Consider the following 21608-nt stretch of genomic DNA (forward strand, 5'->3'; position numbering starts at 1 on the left):
TGTGCTTTGTCATTCCATTCAGCAGACTGATGACTGTTCATTCACAGGTAATCTGGCCAGTACCCTTGGTCAACATAAAGGTCCAATATTCGCATTAAAATGGAACAAAAAAGGAAACTTTATCCTCAGCGCTGGTGTTGATAAGGTAAGAAAAAAAGCTACAGTCTGTGAAGTGTAGTAAGAAAGCACCAAGAAAAAATAGCAACATGCTACAAACTACATCCTGTCAATCATCTAGAACAGGGCAGTGATATTTTATGACATAATAGTATTAAATATAATATATTTAGAATGATTTTTATTTAAAATAATTGGTTTTCACTTACATTAAATTTTTTTTTGTAATTTATACAGTAAATATATACAGTAAAATATATCAATGAAAACTGGAGAATTTATTGAGAATTTAGCTGCATCAAATTACAGTATGTATGCACAGAGAGGCAAACAAATGTAATAATAAATAATAAATGTACAGCATGTTCAGAAGTGTTGAGGCTTGTATAAGTAAATTGCTCAGTGCAAATAAAGAGAAGTAATGGGAACCTGGTATTTCTTTCTTTTTTTTTTTTTTTTGACATGAACAAGTTATTTGAAAGACTGAAACATGTCTAGTTTTCATGCTCCATGATGACTATGGTTTCACTAATAATAAACATACATTTGCATAAAGCATCCATATTTGTCCATGCCCACGTTCATTGGAGTATTAAAAACTTGAAAAGTATTAATTTAAGGTACATTTAGAACAGATAAAAATGTGCGATTAAGTTAATCACGAGTTAACTCATGACAATCATGTGATTGATCGCAAATAAATATTTTAATCGATTGACAACCCTAATATCTATATAGAATTTATTTTTATCTATTATAGTTTTAGTACTACTTTACACTGAATGAAAATGAGAACTAGATGAGACTCCAGGGAGTTGATGAAAAGCTAATGGGTAAATCACAGAAATTCAGAAGGAAAAATAATAAATTTTTAATTAAAACAAAAATGTAAAATATTATTTTAAAATTAAAAATCAAAATAAAATGCTTACTAAAATATTTGATTTTATATATATATATATATATATATATATATATATATATATATATATTTTATTTGCTTACCTGCATGTCAAGTGTCAGATAACCAACATCAGAGAACTAAATTTTTGTTATATTATTTAAATATTAACTTTAAATTATGAAATCTCTGGGTATTTACTGTATATACTTATGGACGAAAAAAAAAGTTTGGAAAATTCCTGAAGTAGAACATTAGCATTGCAGAGGGATCCACCACTCTTTTTTTTCATGAAAAATAAATATATTTTTAGTTAATACATGTTGTGAGTGGCACATAAATTTACCCACGTCACCTTTAAATATCCATTATATTTCACCCTGTCACAGATGATTTAATATATCCTCCTTTTCTTCAGACAACAATCATTTGGGATGCTCACACAGGGGAAGCCAAACAGCAGTTCCCGTTTCATTCAGGTTCACACAGATTCCATTTTGTATTTAATTGTTCACCATATCAGAATAATATTATTGACTATTTTGGGGGGAAAAGCACTTATGCTGTAGCCTTTCCTCCCTCTCACCTCAGCACCCGCTCTGGACGTGGACTGGCAGAGTAACAACACGTTTGCCTCCTGTAGCACAGACATGTGCATCCATGTGTGCAAACTGGGCCAGGACCGACCCATTAAGACATTCCAAGGACACACAGTAAGACCTGTCTGCTTGTCCCGCCTTTCCTACATGTCCAGTCTGCCAAAAGGATCAATATCAAACTCTTTCTCTCTGTCTCCAGAATGAAGTTAATGCAATCAAATGGGATCCGACTGGTAACCTGCTAGCGTCATGTTCTGATGATATGACTCTTAAGGTAAGACCCCTTCCAATGCTATTTATCATTTCAAAGTAATTTTTTTCGTACTATGCTACTAAGCCGAGTTCAAGTCTGTGGTACACATTTCAGCAGGTGTTTTGATAATGCAAGTGCTGTCCTGGTGGTCTAAATAATTGCTTCTTCCAATGTCCTAGATCTGGAGTATGAAACAGGACACTTGTGTTCATGATTTGCAAGCTCACAGCAAAGAAATCTACACTATCAAATGGAGCCCCACAGGTCCAGGAACCAACAACCCTAATGCCAATCTAATGCTGGCCAGGTAGAGTAATACACACTCACCTGCTGATACTTTTCACATATTGTACACTTACAGTACATGAAACAAAATGAAACCAGATCCAGTTCAGTTAAAGGAAACAAGCAGCAAGTGAAAGACTTTTTGAAAGATTTGCTTTGGAGATTTACACATTCATGAAATTTGTGGGAATGCTATTAATGCACATTTGCTACTGTGAGTAGTTATAGACTGGTATACTGTACATCAGACTAGGGATGCACCAAAATGAAAATTCTTGGCCAAAGCTGAAACAGAACAAAATGAAACACTGGGCCAAGGGCTGAAGGCCGAATACCAAATACCAAACACGGTTTTTCAAGTGTTTTCCATCATGTATTTTGCAAGTTTTTTTCACCATTGAATAAATTAAATAACCAAAAATTGCTTTTTACTGGTTTGGCTTGCTTTTCATAGAAAAAAAAAATCAATTACAAAACAACAATTTAAAAATATTTAACACTGAACATTTTTTTTTAACATTCTAGCAGAGATTATACCAACAAAGCACAATTTAACTTAAAATTAGTAAGTTAGTAAAATAATATTTTGTTGGCTTGCATGTTTTTTTTTACTGTACAAATAAAAGCAGTCTTGCTGGATAAAGACTTCTTTTAAAACATTAGAAAATATTAAAGATCCCAATTTGAATACTATGTGTGGATGTTATAATAAATGTATTAACAGAGCTGTTGTAATTATTATTATCATTATTATTGTCTTTTTATTTTTTTCAGAACAACAGTAAAATTACAATACTGACATTTCACGATTTCAATCATCATACTGTAACCAGCAACAATCACCCATTCCTCTTCTCATCGAAGACATCGAAGTCTCTCGCTGTCGGTGCTTGTAATGATTTTTGCGGTTTTCTCAGACCAGTGCTTCCACACTGCTGACGTGTGCATAAAGAGTGTGCACCTCTCATGCCATGTCTACACCGGACGTGAGCAGTGTGACAAAATACTATAGAAATCATTATAATCAGTGATGCTGTCTACACTGGATGCGGCGAGGCGCGAAACGAAAAATCCCTGACAGTAAACTGCTGCTGCGTTCTATTTATGACGTATTGACACAAATTTCAAATGATTTTCAACGGTCACTTTGTCGCGTCCAGTGTAGAAAGAAATAGACCAAAACACCAAAACAATTTTTTGAACCAGGCTGTTAACGAGTTTTTTTTCTGCTGTAAAGTTGGCCATTTTAACTTGGGGAGTCTATGGGATTGACTCCCTTTTGCAGCCAGCCTCTAGCGGCCAGTTGACGAATTACAGTTTAAGTCACTTCCGTATTGGCTTCATGAGAGAAAGCGTCCGGTGTAGACATGGTGTCAGCCTATGCTGGTTGCAATTTGATAGTGTCACGTCATTGTTCAGTACAGTTTAATCTGTCTTTTCCCTTATTCGGCATAACACCGAAAGATATTTTGTTGCTATTTTTGGCCAAATAATTTTGGTTGCTGAAAATTCGCTGCATCCCTATATCAGACAATATTTTTGTTTATTATTTACCACACACACCTGTCAATGAACATAATGTTCCAACTATATTCTTAAATTTAAAGAAGTGCGTCGGTGTCGTATACATACAGCGACATTGCACTACGGGCATCCTGAGTTCGAATCCCGGCTTGAGGACCTTTTCCGATCCCAGCCCCCTCTCTCGCTCCTACTTTGCTTCCAGTATATTCTACACTATACTATAATTTTTTTTAAGTGCCATATCAAGGTGTTTTTTTTTCTGTAATATATATAAATATATAAATATATATATGTGTGTGTGTGTGTGTGTGTGTTTTTTTGTTTCTTCAACTTTAGATGACAACAAAGGAAAACAAAAATGTAATGTAACACTATTAAATAGTATTTTTAGCAAATCCCAACATGAATATATATTTCTTAGGCTAAAAAAATAAGTTACAATGTGATTGCTAAATTCACTTGTTGCATTTTTTTTTTTTTTTGTTTTTGTCTTTAGTTTTTTTTTTTTTTTTTATATACGTGGTATAGACATTTTCCTGAACGTGGAAGTCATAACTCTTAGCCAGAATGATGCTTTACATTTGTGGTGTCCAGTGTTTCTAGTCAAATTTGCGTATATTCCAAGCTGTTAATCTAATGTTAAACCTATTAAAATGTTTTTAAAAAAGCACATAGCTCCATAGCACCATCACTTTACAGTGTCGAAATGACCGTCATTTGTCAGTGCCTCACTCCTCAAAGTTTAATGAGTGTGTAGATGACACAATCCTGCCGACATTAGCTACATTAAAAACAGATGGGCACTATTTGAATGGGTTCCTATGGAGACCAGAAAAGAAGAGCATCCAATCGGAAGTTAGAATTCATAATGGCAGCGCTCATCCTTTACTCAGAAAAAGGTCTATAATGTAGAATTTTTGTAATTACCATTGATCGACATCTTTAAAAGCTTTTTTCTGCCATTAAAAAAATACATAAAAGAATTGTTGCTTCTCTCACAATTGTTTACTTTTTTTTTTTTTTTGCAACTTTTTTTTTCACAATTGTTTGTCACAATTTTTGACTTTTTTCTCCTCAGAATTGTGAGTTTACATCTTACATTTGTAAGTAAATGTGAGTTTACATTTTTGTGAGAATTTTTTTTTTCTCAGAAATTTTATTACATGGCGGTAACAAGCTACTGTGGTTATCAGTCATAAAATGATTCAAATAATAGTTTACATATTTATAGATTTTTTCTTTCTTTTTTTTTTTCTTGGTGTTACAGCCCTAATAAAATGTGTGGTGTTTAATAAAACTACTTTCTCTCTCTCTCTCTCTCTCTCTCTCTCTCTCTCTCTTTCTCTCTCTCTCTCTCTTTCTCTCTCTCTTTCTCTCTCTCTCTATCTCTCTCTCTGACACCTCTAGTGCTTCCTTTGACTCCACTGTTCGGCTTTGGGATGTAGATCGAGGCATCTGCATCCACACACTAACCAAACACCAGGAGCCCGTGTACAGCGTGGCCTTCAGCCCTGATGGACGCCATCTAGCCAGCGGCTCTTTTGACAAATGTGTCCACATCTGGAACACACAGGTAAGATCAGAGGTGCTCTGATCCATCCGATCCAGAGAATGTCCAAATGCAGCTGGATCTGAACTCTTATTGCTCTCATTTCCACAGACTGGTGCTTTAGTTCATAGCTACAGGGGGACAGGGGGCATTTTTGAAGTTTGCTGGAATGCAGCAGGAGACAAAGTAGGAGCAAGTGCGTCGGACGGCTCTGTGAGTACAAGTTTAGTGCTCTACAGCTCAAATAAAGGTAACGGATAATGGCTATATTAAATATTTTCCTGCTTTCATTGTAGGTTTGTGTATTAGATCTGCGGAAATAGCGCTGCTTGCTGGAAGCCATGGACCGACTATGAATGTGTACATAGCCAAAATGACTGTCCCTGACCCTCAAACTGCTACAGTCCCTAGTGAACCATGGCCAGCCACTACAGACAAACAAACACAAGCACGCCGAGCGGAGAGGATGTGATTCCAACCCGAGACATTCAAATGACTTTTGTAAGGTGAAAAAAAAGAAAAAAAAAATATAACAGAGGAAAAAAGAAAGACAAGAAGACTGTATATGTACCAAATTTGGAAGATATTTTACTATTTGTTCTTCGAAACCAATCTCATCGAAATAAACGAACGAAAGGATTTTAATCTTTGTTGGTAGTTTCCGTTTCAGTGTGCAGACATATCGTTTTCTTTTCCTCCCCCCTCTCTTTCTTTCGCACATTTGATTTGACGTCATAGCTGCATGATTCCAGGACTCACGTTTTCCTCCGTTTGACACAAGTACAGATATTTAGTCTTTTTGGTACTGGATGTTTTGTGATTTCAACAGTGTGGGGACATGAGAAAAAAAAAAAAACTATCTTTTTCTTCTTCTTTGGTTTTCCTTTTTATGCTATGGTGTAACTGTAATCTTCTCTTCCCCTCGAACCCTGTTTTCCCCCCAAATGAGAGATACACCACCACCACAACAACAAAAACAGGCACGCACATCTACAGGAAATGCATCCGTTCGCTCATACTACTGTATTTAGATGGTAGATGTTCCCCTTAAAAAGAACACCAACAATTACTTTCCTCAAATCTAGACGTGGCGTTTAAGCTACGGAGGTTTGACATACATGTGGACTGAAAACAGAAAAACCTGCTTAAGGTTTACAATATTCTGAATTAAACCCATCAGCGTAATTTAATACTTTTGTACTTTGTTTTAATAATTGGATTATTTACTCAATTCATTTTGTCTTTCAGTTCCAGCAACTTTTTTTTAGCTCTCTAATATGCTAAACATAAAATTTAAGCACGTTTTTGTTGGAGAACCCAAACCCTAAAGCAAGTCTGTTGACAGAACATTGAACAAACATCGGAAAGACATTATTTTAATGCTTTTGGGGTTCTCTGCACTACCATGTAATGGGATGCTGATGTTCATTTACAGTAATCACCTGCATGAGGACAGTCTGTACTAATGTGCTTTGGTTTTTCTCCGTGTTTAGACGGTGAAGCTTTTCAATGCCTCGACCATCAAGGGGGAAAAAAAGTCACAGACCCAAAGAATGCGAAAGACTGTCTCTGTATCTGTTTTTGTCCCCTCACAGAAATATTTTTAGGCTATAACCTTGCATTTAAACAAGGGTGTCATATTTTGAGATTTGAAATGGATAAAAAAGCGAAAAACTATTTATTACAGCCTATGACAACAGAAGGGTGTTTGAGTCGTCCCTTTGCCCCAGCGTCTGCCTGCCCACAACAACCTTCAGTTCCTCTGTCATTTCTAATCATTATTCTTACTGCATCTGTGTCTCCTGGACTTTTTGTACTCTTTTAAAACTTTTGTAATGCATATTTCTTTGTAGCTATAAAAAAAAGAAAAAAAAAAAGAGTAAATAAGCAAAAAAACAAAAAAAAGGGGGGAGAGAGAGAAAAGAAAACCCCAACAAACTATTGGAGGTCGGTTTGAGGGTGTACAGCTTAGACCTCAGTTTTGCTCACTCTGAGTCCTGCGAGTTCTCAGACGTCCCCACACCTGATCTTTGTTTCCCCAGTCAAATGTTTTTGGTTGCAAAAATTCCCCCTGCATTGCATTGATCTGTTGTCATTTGAATCAGATCTGGAGTCCAAAATAAAGTATATTTTGATATTATGGCTGTGTTTTTATTCTCCTGATTTGACTATTTAATATTAAGTGATGGTGCTAATTAAATGGCTATAGTTACTTAAAACTGAACCAGACTACCTATAATCTATTATTTATGACAACTAATGTCACTTATGTTTTTGTCATTATTCCAAAAAGTAATGTCATTGGTTAATATTGCTTGATTTTGCTTTGCTTTGTAATTTAAAAGTCTATTTAATTAGGCAGAAAAGACATTGCTATTGCTTTTCCACTGTAAGTTTAAAGTCTTTTCTTATACACAACTTTGGGGTTGGTAATTATTGTGTTATTTTTTATTTTTTGAAAGAAATCTCGTGCTCATCAAACCTGCATCAGAAATACAATAAAAATGTAATATAGTGAAATATTACAATTTAAAATGGCTGGTTTCTATTTTAATATATTTTAAAATTCAAGAAATATATTTGTATTTTTAACAATGGTCTTTTTTTTGTGGAAAGTGTTATACTTTATTTATTTTTTCAGGATTAGTTAATGAATAGAAAGTTCAAAAGAACAGCATTTATCTGAAATAAAAAAAAATGTAACGTCTTTACTGTCACTTTTGATCAATTTAATGCATCTGTGTTGAATAGAAGTATCATTTCTTTAAAAAAAAAAAAAAAAAAAAAAACTGACGTCAAGCTTTTGAACCACATCCTATCATATTAACCTTATACAGTCTATGATATTAACTTAGCTAAATATTATTTACGTTTTACTTAAATACACAAATTATTTTATGTATGCACCTGTCAACAGAATTCCCATGTTTTGGTTGAACTATTTCCATAATTTAATAGCAGTCATATTAAATGTAATCTTCCCAAAAAAAGTATTTAATTCTTTTATTACATAATATCAATCAGTGTAGCTTTAAAACAGAACAGAAACCCGAATGATGTGATTTACACAAACAACTTGCACCTCTTGAATCAAATCACTATATTTCATTCTGTTGTCTTGTGGTTTCTTCCTTGTCAAAGCACTCCAGCCTGCTCGTTAAATCACAAATTATATACTGGATACAATAACAGCCCGTGATTTCCTTAAAGTTCTTTTTGTAGCAGCTCTTCTTGGAACGTTGCTATGGTTTGATGGCATGACCGCAGATTTAATCACCGAGTATTGTTGAGGAAATCAAAATATGTTTTCTAACTCATGCAATTTGCTGGATTAAATTGAAGTGAGAGAATATAAAAATAGTCTTAGCTTGCGAGAACTAGGGGCCTTTTTACCCAAAGAACATTTATGATCTACTGTGTACTGGTGCAGTTCTGTGAATGACGCTTGGGCTGGTTCTGTGATCAGTGTGTGTATCCTCTGGAGTTATGTGTGTTGTGTGAGGAAATACTGTCCGTTCCTGAGAGACCTCAGCAGCATATGTTGTCCCACCTGATATCCAGTCGTTCTCATCCAAGAGAAGAATTGGTGTGGAGGATGAGAGCCACGTTCTCAGTGATCTCTAGGATGCTCTGGAAGATGTCGTAAGCTACAGCGAACAGGAAGTAGATGGGCAGCAGCCAGTTGAGCCTGAAGAGTCTCTCGCTCGCTGGCAGAGGCACCGTCAGATGCCTGGAAACAGAAAGAAGCGATGAAATAGGAGGACGGATGGGGATATAGATGAACAAATGCTTTCACTCACTTGAAACGCTCGGATCTGGAGGCTCTCAGCATGAGGAAGATGAACAAGCCCACCTCCGTGTTCAAGGAGAAGGAGACCACTTTGTCAAGCATCACAACAAATCCCTACGCAACAGATAATAGGATGGAAAACGTTATTTATCGGTGTTGTTTTTGTTAACTAAAACTGAAGACTAAATTATTAAAAATTGTATTTGGTATTGTAATTGAAATCAGTGTTATTTTAGTATCATCGATACAGTTTGTGTTAATATTTTGAATTAGGTTTTTTAAAATATTTTTTTAACTATATTGTAGAGTTTTGTTAATTTTGTGTTATTTTTATTTTAATTGTTTTAATTCTAATTTATAATTTGTTTAATGTGTAATATTATTATTAGTATTATTATTTTAAAATGAATTTTCGTTTATTCAGCTTTAGTTATTTTAATACTTGAAAATGACAAATGTTGTCAGCATCTAGCTGAAGTACAAAAAGTATTTTAATTCAGTTAATATTTATTTAGTTTCAATTATTATTATTATTTTGTTTTAGTTAACAATAATAACATTAATGAAAATAATGTGGAAATAAAATATAAAAATCAGATAGAAAATTAAAAAAAAATGTAAATAATGAAAAATTTTAAACATTGACTAAAATAGGTGTATGCTAAAGTGAAACATAAAATATATACAAGTAATAATACTTAAATAACACTGATAATTGAAGTGTTGTGTGTTGCATTTTAAGCCTAATCTATAATTTATTTTAATACTGTATTTTTTGTTAAATGCATATTTTCACTTTTCACATAATAATAACTGGCAGTCCACCCGTTGAAGCTCACTGATTTTTCTCAATGCAAAACCTTCCAGCAGTGGCTGAACCTGGGGAATCGATGCATTCTACTTCCTCTGTAATCACTAGTGGCTGCTTAATAAATCTTTTTTATATTTATTCTGTGCACATCCTTCCTCTAATGAGATGTACTGCAGCTGTATAAAAGAAGAAATATGTGAACCTAACCCACATGAATCATCACATTATTAGCATAAACTCCAAACATCAGCTTCAAATGAGTACTGACCTTCGGATCACAAGCTGAAATGACAAAAATGAGGCCGAAAGCCAAAAAGGACACGAAAGTGCTGAAGAACCTGGAAGAAGGGAAAATGGAGAGGTTGTTGAGTCTGGGAGTTATTGCGATTTATCAAAGCCAGTGTTTTTAATTCAGCAAAAGCCTTTTTTATTAGCAGAGTAAAGGAATTTGCTGGCTGTGTGTGCGGTGACGGGCTGTAAAGCTGTAAGAAATGGTGTGTGAAATGATCTGTCAGGGCTGAATCCAGAGTTTACCGTCTGCAGTGCTGTAAGCTCTGGCCTGATGTCCTCCACTGTGAGCTGATTCTCGTCATCCATTCAGCGTTCTCTGTCCAGTGTGAGGCGACGAGGCCATCGACTGTAATTGCATTGAAAATCAGTGTACACATTTTATATAGTTTTTTTTTTTTTTTTTTAATATTTTATATATATATTTTATATAATTTTTTAACATTAATTTTAGTTTTTCATTTATTCATTTTATCAAAACAAATAGTTTTAGTTATTTTAGTACCTCAAGTACTACACATGCACTGTTCAAAACTGACAGAATTTTTTTCTAAGAATCCTGAAAAAAAATGTATCACCATTTCCACAAAAATATGGTACCCTGGACCATAAAACCAGTCATAAGGGTAAATTTTTGAGATTTGAGATCTGAAAGCTGAATAAATAAGCTTTCAATTGATAAATGGTTTATGATAGGACAAGAATTGACCAAGATACAACTATTCAAGATAAAATCTAGAATCTAAATGTGCAAAAAAATCGCCAAATGAAGTCCTTAGCAATGCATATCACTAATCAAAAATTAAGTTTTGATATATTTATGGTAGTAAATTTACAAAATATGGAACATGAGATTTTTTATATATTTACGGTAGGAAATTTAGGATATGATTTTTGATCATTTTGAACCATACAATGTATTTTTGCCTATTGCTACAAATATACCCGTGCTACTTATGACTGCTTTTGTGGTCCAGGGTCACATATTAAGCAGCACAAGCTTTAGTTTCTGCTTCATCGTTACAGGAATAAATTACATTTTAAAATGTTTACATATTACATTTGCATTATATATAAATGTACATACTCAGTTCACCTTTGAAAGAACAGTTTGTTATGAATATTTGTTCTTATATGAGTTCTGACTGTGAGATGTTTTGTATCTGAAAACAATATTCCAGGTAATAATTAGTCCATGGCTACAGTATGTCTCTCTCCCTCTCTCTCTGACATTAATCTTCTTATTCAAGTAAAGAATAATTAGTCTTTTCAAATAACCTGCTCTGCAGCATCATAGTTACTTCATACAATCTCTTCCTATACAATACTGTTTCACACTAGCAACTAATAGCCAGATGCGAGATCACACTCACTCAACATTAACAGATGGAATGTGTCACATGCAACTCACTGTAATGTGTTACAGAGGCTATTTGAATTCATACCGTGGTGAGCCATGGGTTGGACATAATTCACACTGACACCCTCTGCTGAGAGCTTTGCTGGACTGGGCCCAGAAACAGGCTTCAGCCTCTCTGATAGATGCAGCAGGCAGTGTAACAGAGCCAAGAGCAGTCAGAGTCAGGCCTGGACACACAACCTCCAGCGGAGGCCTTGATCATGTGTGGGACACACTGATGACTGGCATACAATAAGCAGACCAGCGGGAATACTCTTCTAAATCTTCTAAAGTTTGCTACTGCATGGCGACTGATCAACTCTATTACAGTTTTTTTTTTTTTTAATCTTTATTTATTTAAATTTTTTATATATTAGGAGGAGATATTTCAATATAATTGTTGCATATATATATATATATATATATATATATATATATATATATATATATATATATATATATAAAAAACATAAGTCATGAATTAATAATAAAAAATGAAGACTATATATAGGACTGAATGTATATGTATGTATACACACACACATACTGTATATAATATATATATCAGGGGTGTTTGAGGAGGCAAGGGAGGCAGTGTCTCCTCAAAAAAATGGATGAGAAAAATTAGATATTACAAAAATGAAACAACACACATATTACTAATAAATATGACATTAAATGTTTAAAATTCACTCGTTTTTATAAAGTAACACTGTCCAACAGCGACACCCGCAGGTAGAATACTTGCAGAGGCTTGCCTCCCTTCGGCCCATTGACTTACAACAGAGACCACTTAGCGTGCCCTGGGTTTAGTGGGGGGTAATTGAGAATGAATGGGGGAAAGTCACGTGAGAGGAGGCAATGCCTCCATCGCAATATAATTGGATATTATCGCTTATGACTGGATGTGATTGGTTCATGTGATAAATCCCGCCTCTTGTTTTCGTGCGAGCTCTCGGCCTGAATGAAGAAAATGATGGCGTTATTGACCCGCTTAGATATCACTGCTATGTGTCACGTCTTAATAAAACTTGAAATGGCCAAAGATAAATCTTTGTGTCTGTGACAGTGTTTACAGAGCTTTTATGACAATGACTCGAAAATAAGTTGACTATTAAAAGAACAGCTGAACATTAGTTCACTATTAAAAAATGGAGTGTCTATAGTCCGCCTTGTTGGCAGAAACTATTTACTCCAACCCTGCTCCTGGAGAGCTACCATCCTGCAGACTTCAGTTCCAACCCCGCTCCAATCCATCTGTCTGTAATTATCAAGTAGCCCTGAACAACTTGATTAGCTGGTTCAGGTGTGTTTGATTTGGGTTGGAGCTGAAATCTGCAAGACAGTGGCTCTCCAGGAGCAGGGTTGGAGACCCCTGATTTACACTAACTCCGCTCATCAGTGTAAGGTTACTGCAAAAGACGACTGGTAATTAACAAGTCCAGTGGCGTAGACAGAAAAGCATGTACGGTTCGAGTCCACCCTTTACCAAACTTTTTTTTTCTCCATTTTCAAATCTCATATCACATCGGGTAGGTGTTGGAAGGGCTTATATTGTCCCTATATGGTGGCATCCATTTAATAATCTGAATGAAAATACTCAGTATGTTATAATTGGATACTGTTTTTATGTTTTATATTGTTCTGCCATATAAGGTGCAGATAATTGCCACTATTTGAAATAAGTTGTATAAACAGCAGAAAATCCTATTTTAACATAGTGTAAATAAAATCTATAGTTATTTGCACTTAGTGTAAATAGCATATTGCTAAGAAAATACTGCTATTTTCACTTAATGTAAATAGCATCTAACTAAGATTAATAAATGCTGTAGAACTGTTGTTCATTCTTAGTACTAATGTTAGCTTAACTAATGATGTCCATCCAAAATATTGTTCAAATTGTTACTGCCTTTTGTTATTATTTTGGAATAAATGTAAAAATGCATAAAAACACTATGAAATGTATAAGTATTATTTAAAATATTAAATAAAATAAAAATAATGTTAATAAAATACCAAATAGAATTATTTTTGTTCTTTTTATGTTATGTTTAACTAATTAAATGGGGAAATATTAAGTATAACAGGGAAATGAATTTATATATATATATATATATATATATATATATATATATATATATATATATATATATATATATACATAAAGCTGTATATAAGATATATAAGCTATAAGCTAAAATATATTAAAGTTTATTTGTTTTACATAGGCATCACATGACCAAAAGAGTGATGCTGGGATGTTGGGATTTTTTTTTTTTTTCCTAATGCATGCATGATAAAGCACTTAAAGCATAAACAACAACAAAACCTCACTGGTGTGCTTCATGGCTGTGCCCATCACGAGGAAGCTCACGGTTATACTGATGGTGGTGAAGATCTGGATCAGCTCTGCCACCCATGAGAACCGGCTGTACTTCTGTGTTATGATCTGTGGAACAGCACACAGCCTTGCAGATTACCAGCCAGCAGATTTCAGATTTGAAATAATGCACGCAGTGAAGAATGTGTATGTTGCAGCTGTTATAGCACCAGGTCACCACTAGATGACACCATTTGTCTTTCTGAGCACGACTGCATTGAGACTCTTACAGCTCATCTGCACCATGAAGTTTGTATGTTTGACTAAAATAAAATATAGATTAAAACAAAAACTACATACATACAATATAACAAAATTAAAAGAAAAAAAAAACCCCTCAGATATTAAAAAAATTTGGTCTGCAATCCCACTAGAAACAACCAATTGTGAGACATATCTGATCAAGAGAACAAACCTATTGACATTTAAAAACCCCTGTCTTCTTCTCACCTTTCCAGAAGAATCAGTTCAGAGGAGCTGCTCGTGTGCTGGAGGTCACACTTACTGTAGAGGTGAAGTTTTAAAGGCCAGCACTGCCTTAAACAGATCATTATGCCATATTTTTGGGCTAACAGAACACACACACACAAAACTGTTTTTATCCCGAAAAAAATATGAACTTTGAGCTCAAAAGGGCTTTGAGCTCCGGGCAAAGGCTCTGCACATTGAAAAATGCAACTTGTGGAAAACATTTTGATATGAAAAGACCTTTTTCCTCCATCAATAAAACAGGATTTAACTCATAACATGCTGTGTGTGGGCTAGGAAATTTGGGTCTTTCCAAATATAGTCTTTCTATCTTCTGTTCTCATTCGTGTGCGAGTGCCATGATCTCTTTGTGGTTGGCGGTTCTGACTCATATCTGGCATTTCAATCTTTCAGCCCTGTCTCTGGAATCTCAGCCCTGCACACCATCCCTGGGCTCTTTTCATGCACTTTTCTCTATTGCCTCTGCATGCTGAGAAATGTTTTGTTATTTTTGCTCTGATATGCCAAATCTGGCTCTTCGGACTCATATGATTTTGATAATAATGAAACAGCCACACAGATTTTTCAGCAGTAGGGCTGAGCAATGAAACATATATATATATATATATATATATATATATATATATATATATATATATTTTGGTTGATTAAGCCTTTTATTCAGTATATGTATTGTTTAACAAATAACCAGATTGATCGACAGAGACAGACAGACCGATTTTGGAAAAGTTTTGAGGGGCTGGTCAGTTTTATAAAAAAGAAAAAAAAAAGAAAAGAAAAAAGAGCAAATGGAGTGGTATAGGGAGCCAAAAGTCCGCAGAGAGGAGACTCAACGCCTCACTGCCCCTAAATTAGATCACAAATTCTCGCTCATGGCACAGTCTCACCATTGGCCCCTCAGGCAAAAGTCTGCACATTATTGTTTAATACTTTGCCTCTGTTCTGCTGCCACCAAGTACTCACACACACAGGAATTACAGCACATTCACTGCAGAATTTAAGGGCCATACGCTAATCAAATCTGAAGGTAAGAATTACAACAGCAGACATAGAGTGACATTACAGCCATAATAATTTATGCACCCTCATGTTGTTTCCAACCTGCATGGCTTTGTTTCTTTAGTGGAACACAAAAGGAGATATTTAGTAGCCGGTTTGAATATGCAAATAACAAAATATTAGTATGGACTGCTTTAATGATGCTTTTTTGGTAACTCTCTGCTGTTGCTGGTTGGGCGCAAGGGCGTCGCACCCATGGGGGATGTGGGTGTTTTAACACCCACACTTTTCCCGGTGAGAGGGTTCAACACCCGCACTTTTTCCGCAGTTTTGCACAAACGCCTTACTACAGTCGCTCCTCTGTTTCTCTGGCCGCTCTGTGTCTGCGCTCGCTGCGGCTGCCTCCTCTCCCCCTCCCTCTCAAACATGACACCGGCTTTGAGTGTGACCGGCTGATGATTGGCTGTTCTGCCAATTTATTGGTCAGTATTTATGGGTTTATTGCCAGTGAAATTGATTTTTTTGGTTCTTTTAAATGAGAGGTAGTTGGTCATATGGTCATTGGTCAGTTGGTTGTTGTTGTTGGTTGCATATATATATATGTTGTTTGTATTTGGAGTTTGTAAAAAAAATAATTTCCCCCTGGGATTATTTAAGTATTTCTGATTCTGATTCTTTAGCAAGTCTACTGTTGTGTATTTGCACAACAGAGTTTTGAACTGTTTTCCGTGTGTTCCGAGTGTGTTTTTATACTTATCTAGAATTACTCATTTAAATGGGAAGCTTTTTATATCTTGTATGTTATACATTTTGTACCCCTCTGTCACTGTATTCATCGTTTTTATTGTTGATAAACAAATCACATCCATCCCCCACACTTTTGAAAAGCTTGCTACGCCCCTGGTTGGGCGTTCTGCTAAATACACAGATCAAAGATTTTTTTTTTTTAAAGAAGGAATTAACACTTCTATACAACAAGAATGTACTAAATTGATTAAAAGTGAGAGTAAAAACATTTATGTTACAAAAGATTTCCATTTCAATTAGCCTCCATCAATTATAAAAACTTCTAAAAAAAAAAAAAAAGTCTTACGGTTTCCACAAAAAACAATATTAAGCACAAATGTTTTCAACACTGATGATAATAAGAAATGTTTCGTATCAAATCAGCATATTATAATGATTTCTGAAGGATCATGTGACTCTGAAGACTAGAGTAAAGACTACTGAATATTCAGCTTTAATATCACAGGAATACATTACATTTAAAACATTAAATACACATGTTAAAATACTTCTTTTTAAATTGTAATAATATTATTGTTTTTACTGTATTTTTGAGCATGAGAAACCATTTTAAACATTTTATCAACCTCAACCTGTTGCATTGCTAAGGGTGAGTAGATTTCTGAATTGTCATTTTTATTTATTTTTAAGGTGTATTGTTGCCATTTTGCCTTTATTAAGATAGGATAGTGCAGAGTAGACAGGAAGCGAAGTGGGATAGAGAGGGGGGACAGGATCGGGAAAGGTCCTCAAGCCGGGATTCGAACTCGGTACACCTGCAACACAACACTCTAATATGTTGGCTGCCGACAAATTGCAATTATTTGACCAACTATTCAATAAAGCCAAAAAAGTGGCTGCTGTTATCAGTTTTTTTGATTAAGACAAGCACTTGAATACAGAACCAACGGTGGATAAATAAAACATGATGTACATCAAAAAAGCATTGAGCTGAAGGTGATTTGCACGCTTATCTAATTTAGGGAACATTTTGAACCGCGTTAAAGGAATATAACATCACTGCATCATAAATTTGAGATGTTTCCATGCAAATTAGGATTCTAAAGTTTCTCTTCATCTCGCCCCTTGGAGAAGAGACTTTATTTATATCCTCGATGCAGTGCATATGAAATTGTCAGCTTGATACACACTGTCTCAGGCAACCCATGAAACACGGTTGCTTACGTATAAATAGAAACAAGCAGATACGCTACAAGACCGCTGCCAGTGTGCTCCTCAGAGCATGATCACAACTTTTTCTGAAATTCTCTGTAAACTCTGCTGAAGATAACAAACCACAGCCTTGTCTTTCATCGTGACTAAACCGTCGGGCTTCACAGAACACAGTTTGTGCTGATATACTGTATGTATTTCATATATTTTTTAATTTGGGTGTTCATATTAACCTCATGTCTGGAGCTCAAACCCTCCAATAAAATGTCTACTATAAACTTGTTAATTGCCCTCAAACTAGTCAATGCTGCTGATAGTTTACAGGTGGTTTTAAAGGAATAGCTCATCTAAAAAATTATGTACTCACTATCAAGTAATCCACAAAAATGGTACAAAGTCTTCAAAAAAGTTGCAAAGGCATCATAAAAGTGGTCTATATACTGTATGCCCTATATTTAAACTCATGTGATAGTCATACTGCATGTATGAGGAACAGATTTGTATTTTAATCATTTATATGTTATTCAAGAGTTATTTGAACTTGAAAACCTAATCGGTTTGATTAATGAATGATTTAATAAATCTGTGAACCGGATCAATTCACTCATTAAAAGATTCAAATAAAAAAAATGATACATTGACAAAAAGATTTTGCTACTTCTCTCAAGATCTTGAATGTGAGCAGGCAGATTTATGAGTGGGCAGATTTTTAGTAACAATATTTGGAATATACTGTAGTGCTTAAGCTTTTGGACTGCTATCACTATGCTTTTCTGTTCTTGTGAAGCTGGAATGCTTCAGTTTTCTTTCATTTCAATTGCGTATAAAACTGATAAGTAAAATATTCAAATATTTTCCTTTTGTGTTGCATGGAAGAAAGTAAGTCACACAGGTTTAGAACGGCTTGAGTAAATAATGACCTTTTGCAGTACATGACCTTTTTATGAATGCAAGGAAGATTTCTTATTTAAGGGTTTGTAAAATCTCAAGAGCCTTGTAAGGATTCAGAAACATATAGCAAAAGCTCTGTGACAAATGTGCATAATAGTGAAGATAACTTTTAAAATGTATCAGCAGTAGCACAACACATTTTCACTGTTCCGGCGCAAATTTTAGAATTACAGAGAACTGCAGTGTTTCTGATCTCTCCATGGCTCAAAGGAAATGCCACCCTGTTGGGCTTCGGTGAAGGAACATTTTGCCAGCAGCTGCAGAAATCAACACCATTTCCTTAACAAGCATGAGATGACCTTTAGATTAAAAGAAGCATGTCCTGTTGACAGAAACCTTTATCATGAATCACTCTGTTTGAAATTTCCATTAAACAGCCATCATTTATATGCCATCCATCCTTATCACTTTTGTTTAAACACATTCAAATGACATCCTAAAGGTTTTAGTTCAGAGCCAAACTCAAGGTCAGCTCAAAGCTTTGAACAGATAGCGGAGTTGTGATTGATGGCAGCTGTGAGGTCAGAGCGAGCTCATCATTATGCTAATCATCTCTAAGACAACAGATTCCCACCACGGATCCACTGTTCAAACACAGCGGTGGACACTGATTGGACAAATTTACGCTGTGGATGTGAATGACTTGATGTGAGACGTGCAGGTATCTCAGCTACAGTAAAATAAATTGTGAACTTCCGATCTAAAAAAAAAAAATAGTAAAAGACTAATGTGAATACAGACAGACAGATAGATAGACAGACAGACAGACAGATAGATAGATAGATATATATATAGATAGATGGATAGATGGATAGATGGATGGATGGATAAATAGATAGAATAAAACAAATGATTGAACAATAGATAGATAGATAGATAGATAGATAGATAGATAGATAGATAGATATTGTAGCTGCTAGATTTAGTTTAAAGTTTTCCATAACATAATATATAGCTGGTTAGCACTTTAGGTTGCCTGTGTGAAGGATGGAAAGGTTCTTCCATGGAAACAATCATGCACTCAACATGGGATGCATGTATAGTACGCAGCTCTCAGTGGACACATGAGCCTGTCAGAAGCTCTCCGGCAGATGCAGAGGAACAACGGAGCATGTGTCCCGACAGAGAACCTGGGAGCGCAGAGTTACAGCATAATGCTAAACAGCCCTGCGTGTCCCAAATGCCTGCAGCAGAGCCTGAATAATTGATGAAGTGCTGGGAATGTCAAGACCCAGCAAAATCTCTGTACTTGTTCTGTGATCAATGAGAGAGCCCATATTTCTTGACACCCAACTTATCATGTTTACATTAAGAGTCTCAACTACAGCTAATGCTGTTTGATGTTGCTCAGCAAAATCATCTGCTTCAATGGTTGCCTCTGAATTAAGGAGCTCCAGTTCCAGGCTACGAATGTAAAGTGGTCACAGCAAACCTTTCAAATGTATATTCCCCCAAGATTGTATGCCGCGGGAACCCGTAGCAGGGTGCACTGTCAACGCAAGCAAGAAAAAGCAGGATTATACGGAATTGATGATATAGGTGATATACCCCTGGGATTTATTAGTCTATTTCATTTTATTAGACGTTGCTGTATAAGCCAGCTATTCAATTGAGAAACAATGATTCAGCACTGTAAAAAACTATTTCATCATTATGTTATAAGCAATGTTTTCTCTAAAGCAGTACATACCTATGCACTTCTAATGGGGCCCCATGCACCCATGCAGAGTCATCCATCTGCATCCATTGTCTTTTATTTTTATTAATTTTACAACTGAAGTTGAGAGAAATGTTTGTAAATATGCAGTGCTGATTAATTTGTTAGAAAGTGAGCATACTTGAACACAATGGAGATTTCAATTACATAGTGGCATAAACAGAAGCCAACAGAGGAAATGTGTTATTTTCTCTTTTGCTGTGTGAGTTTTTTTTGGGAATACAAGACAGAATACTGCACAAAAAGTATATAAATAACTTATTTAAATATTCCACTACAACTGTATTCATGGACCATCATTCATTTGATGTATTGATAAAAATGAGTTTTTATTAATAATCAAATAAACATTAATCAAAAAACATTTACTTTTAAAAATCCAAAATATAATATGTATAACATTAAACATATTAACATTAATATAATATTATAAATATATATTGATTAATGTACAAATATATAATTTATTTTTATTACTTTGAAATATAAAGTAATAAAATATAAAATGAATACAATTATGATTGTGCATATATTATTATTATTATTATTATTATTATTATTATTATTATTATACACGTTTAACTTTATTCATTGTGTTTGTGGTAGTGTATAAAGCATGTCTCATCTTTGTTTTCATCCTGATAGAACTGACACAATACAGAATTTTCACTGTCCATGGTGCTGAAGTTGAGCAAATATAATAATATTACTATGCCTGCAAACTGACTGCTATGAGAGGTTATTTTATATACATAATTCTGGCAGACAAAGCTTTAAAATAATTTTATTACAAGATCCATGCCCAAGTATAAAGAACACCTTTTGTGTTTTTGTGAGGAATATGTTCCAGGGGTAAATTCAATCTTGTCAGCTTTTACTGACCAGGTCTGACAACTTCCTTTACGAGCATGTTCATCTGGTTGCCCTGTCAGCTGTTTTCTAAAGGATGAAATATGCGTTACAGCTCCCTCGCCTTCCTAATGCCATCATGTTTTGTTTTCTGTCAGTTTCTCCTCCACCTGTCTTGCCGTACCCGTGCTGCCATCATTTTCTTTCCCGATGCCTTCAGCTCTAAGGATTCATTGGCTCACCAGTCTCATCTGCATAATCCTTGCCCATACCGTGTAGCTCGAGAAAGACGAGCTTTCCAAATTACATCAATCTCAAAGCTGGCCAGCACTGGCTCAATAGCATTACCTGTCATGAGTCCGTGTGTTAACCAGTATGTAAATGAGCAAATCAAAGTTTGTCCAACACGTCTGGTCCACAAAAACAGGGTTACAGGGAGGCTGACCTGCTGTCTCGTCTATGCAGTTCCTCGTAACATCCCATGAAAAGGATTTAATATATTCCTTAAGATGAAGGCTGCTGAAGCAAATAGTGCTGAGTCACCACCTGCTTCAAAAGACCGGTGCTCTGCAGATTCGGAACAAAAGTTCACTTACGGGAAAGTACTTCACAAGTTTTCTTTTCAGTTTTACTAAGGTTGAAGATTTGAAAGGTTTAATGCTGTTTACACTTTAAATATAAAGATAGACGAAGCTGATTGAGAAGAGAATTTCATCAAGCCTGGACAATGTATTCTAGGAAATTG

The 21608-nt window shown here is 35.1% G+C and overlaps 2 protein-coding genes across 5 annotated transcripts in view; one reads left to right on the plus strand and one right to left on the minus strand.

Annotated features, from left to right (window-relative positions):
- The window catches only part of LOC109110205 (F-box-like/WD repeat-containing protein TBL1XR1), a 60531-nt gene extending 53163 nt beyond the window's left edge, over positions 1–7368 (plus strand). For all 4 annotated transcript variants that reach the window (XM_042734426.1, XM_042734428.1, XM_042734427.1 and 1 more), the window contains 8 exons: positions 48–145; positions 1437–1497; positions 1610–1731; positions 1817–1891; positions 2050–2177; positions 5087–5252; positions 5340–5441; positions 5525–7368. In XM_042734426.1, the coding sequence (XP_042590360.1) occupies positions 48–145; positions 1437–1497; positions 1610–1731; positions 1817–1891; positions 2050–2177; positions 5087–5252; positions 5340–5441; positions 5525–5551 (779 nt within the window). In that variant the 3' untranslated portion in view covers positions 5552–7368. The remainder of the gene's footprint in view (positions 1–47; positions 146–1436; positions 1498–1609; positions 1732–1816; positions 1892–2049; positions 2178–5086; positions 5253–5339; positions 5442–5524) is intronic.
- Positions 1–21608, minus strand: part of si:ch211-51h4.2 — a 113126-nt gene that overhangs the window by 12372 nt on the left and 79146 nt on the right. The window contains exons 14-18 of the mRNA XM_042734425.1: positions 13854–13968; positions 10364–10466; positions 10098–10167; positions 9029–9132; positions 8779–8958 (exon numbers count right to left, since the gene is read on the minus strand). Coding sequence (XP_042590359.1) covers positions 8796–8958; positions 9029–9132; positions 10098–10167; positions 10364–10466; positions 13854–13968 — 555 coding nt within the window. The 3' untranslated portion in view covers positions 8779–8795. The remainder of the gene's footprint in view (positions 1–8778; positions 8959–9028; positions 9133–10097; positions 10168–10363; positions 10467–13853; positions 13969–21608) is intronic.

Source organism: Cyprinus carpio, chromosome B11 (assembly GCF_018340385.1).
Source record: "Cyprinus carpio isolate SPL01 chromosome B11, ASM1834038v1, whole genome shotgun sequence".
In the NCBI taxonomy this organism is placed as follows: domain Eukaryota; kingdom Metazoa; phylum Chordata; class Actinopteri; order Cypriniformes; family Cyprinidae; genus Cyprinus; species Cyprinus carpio.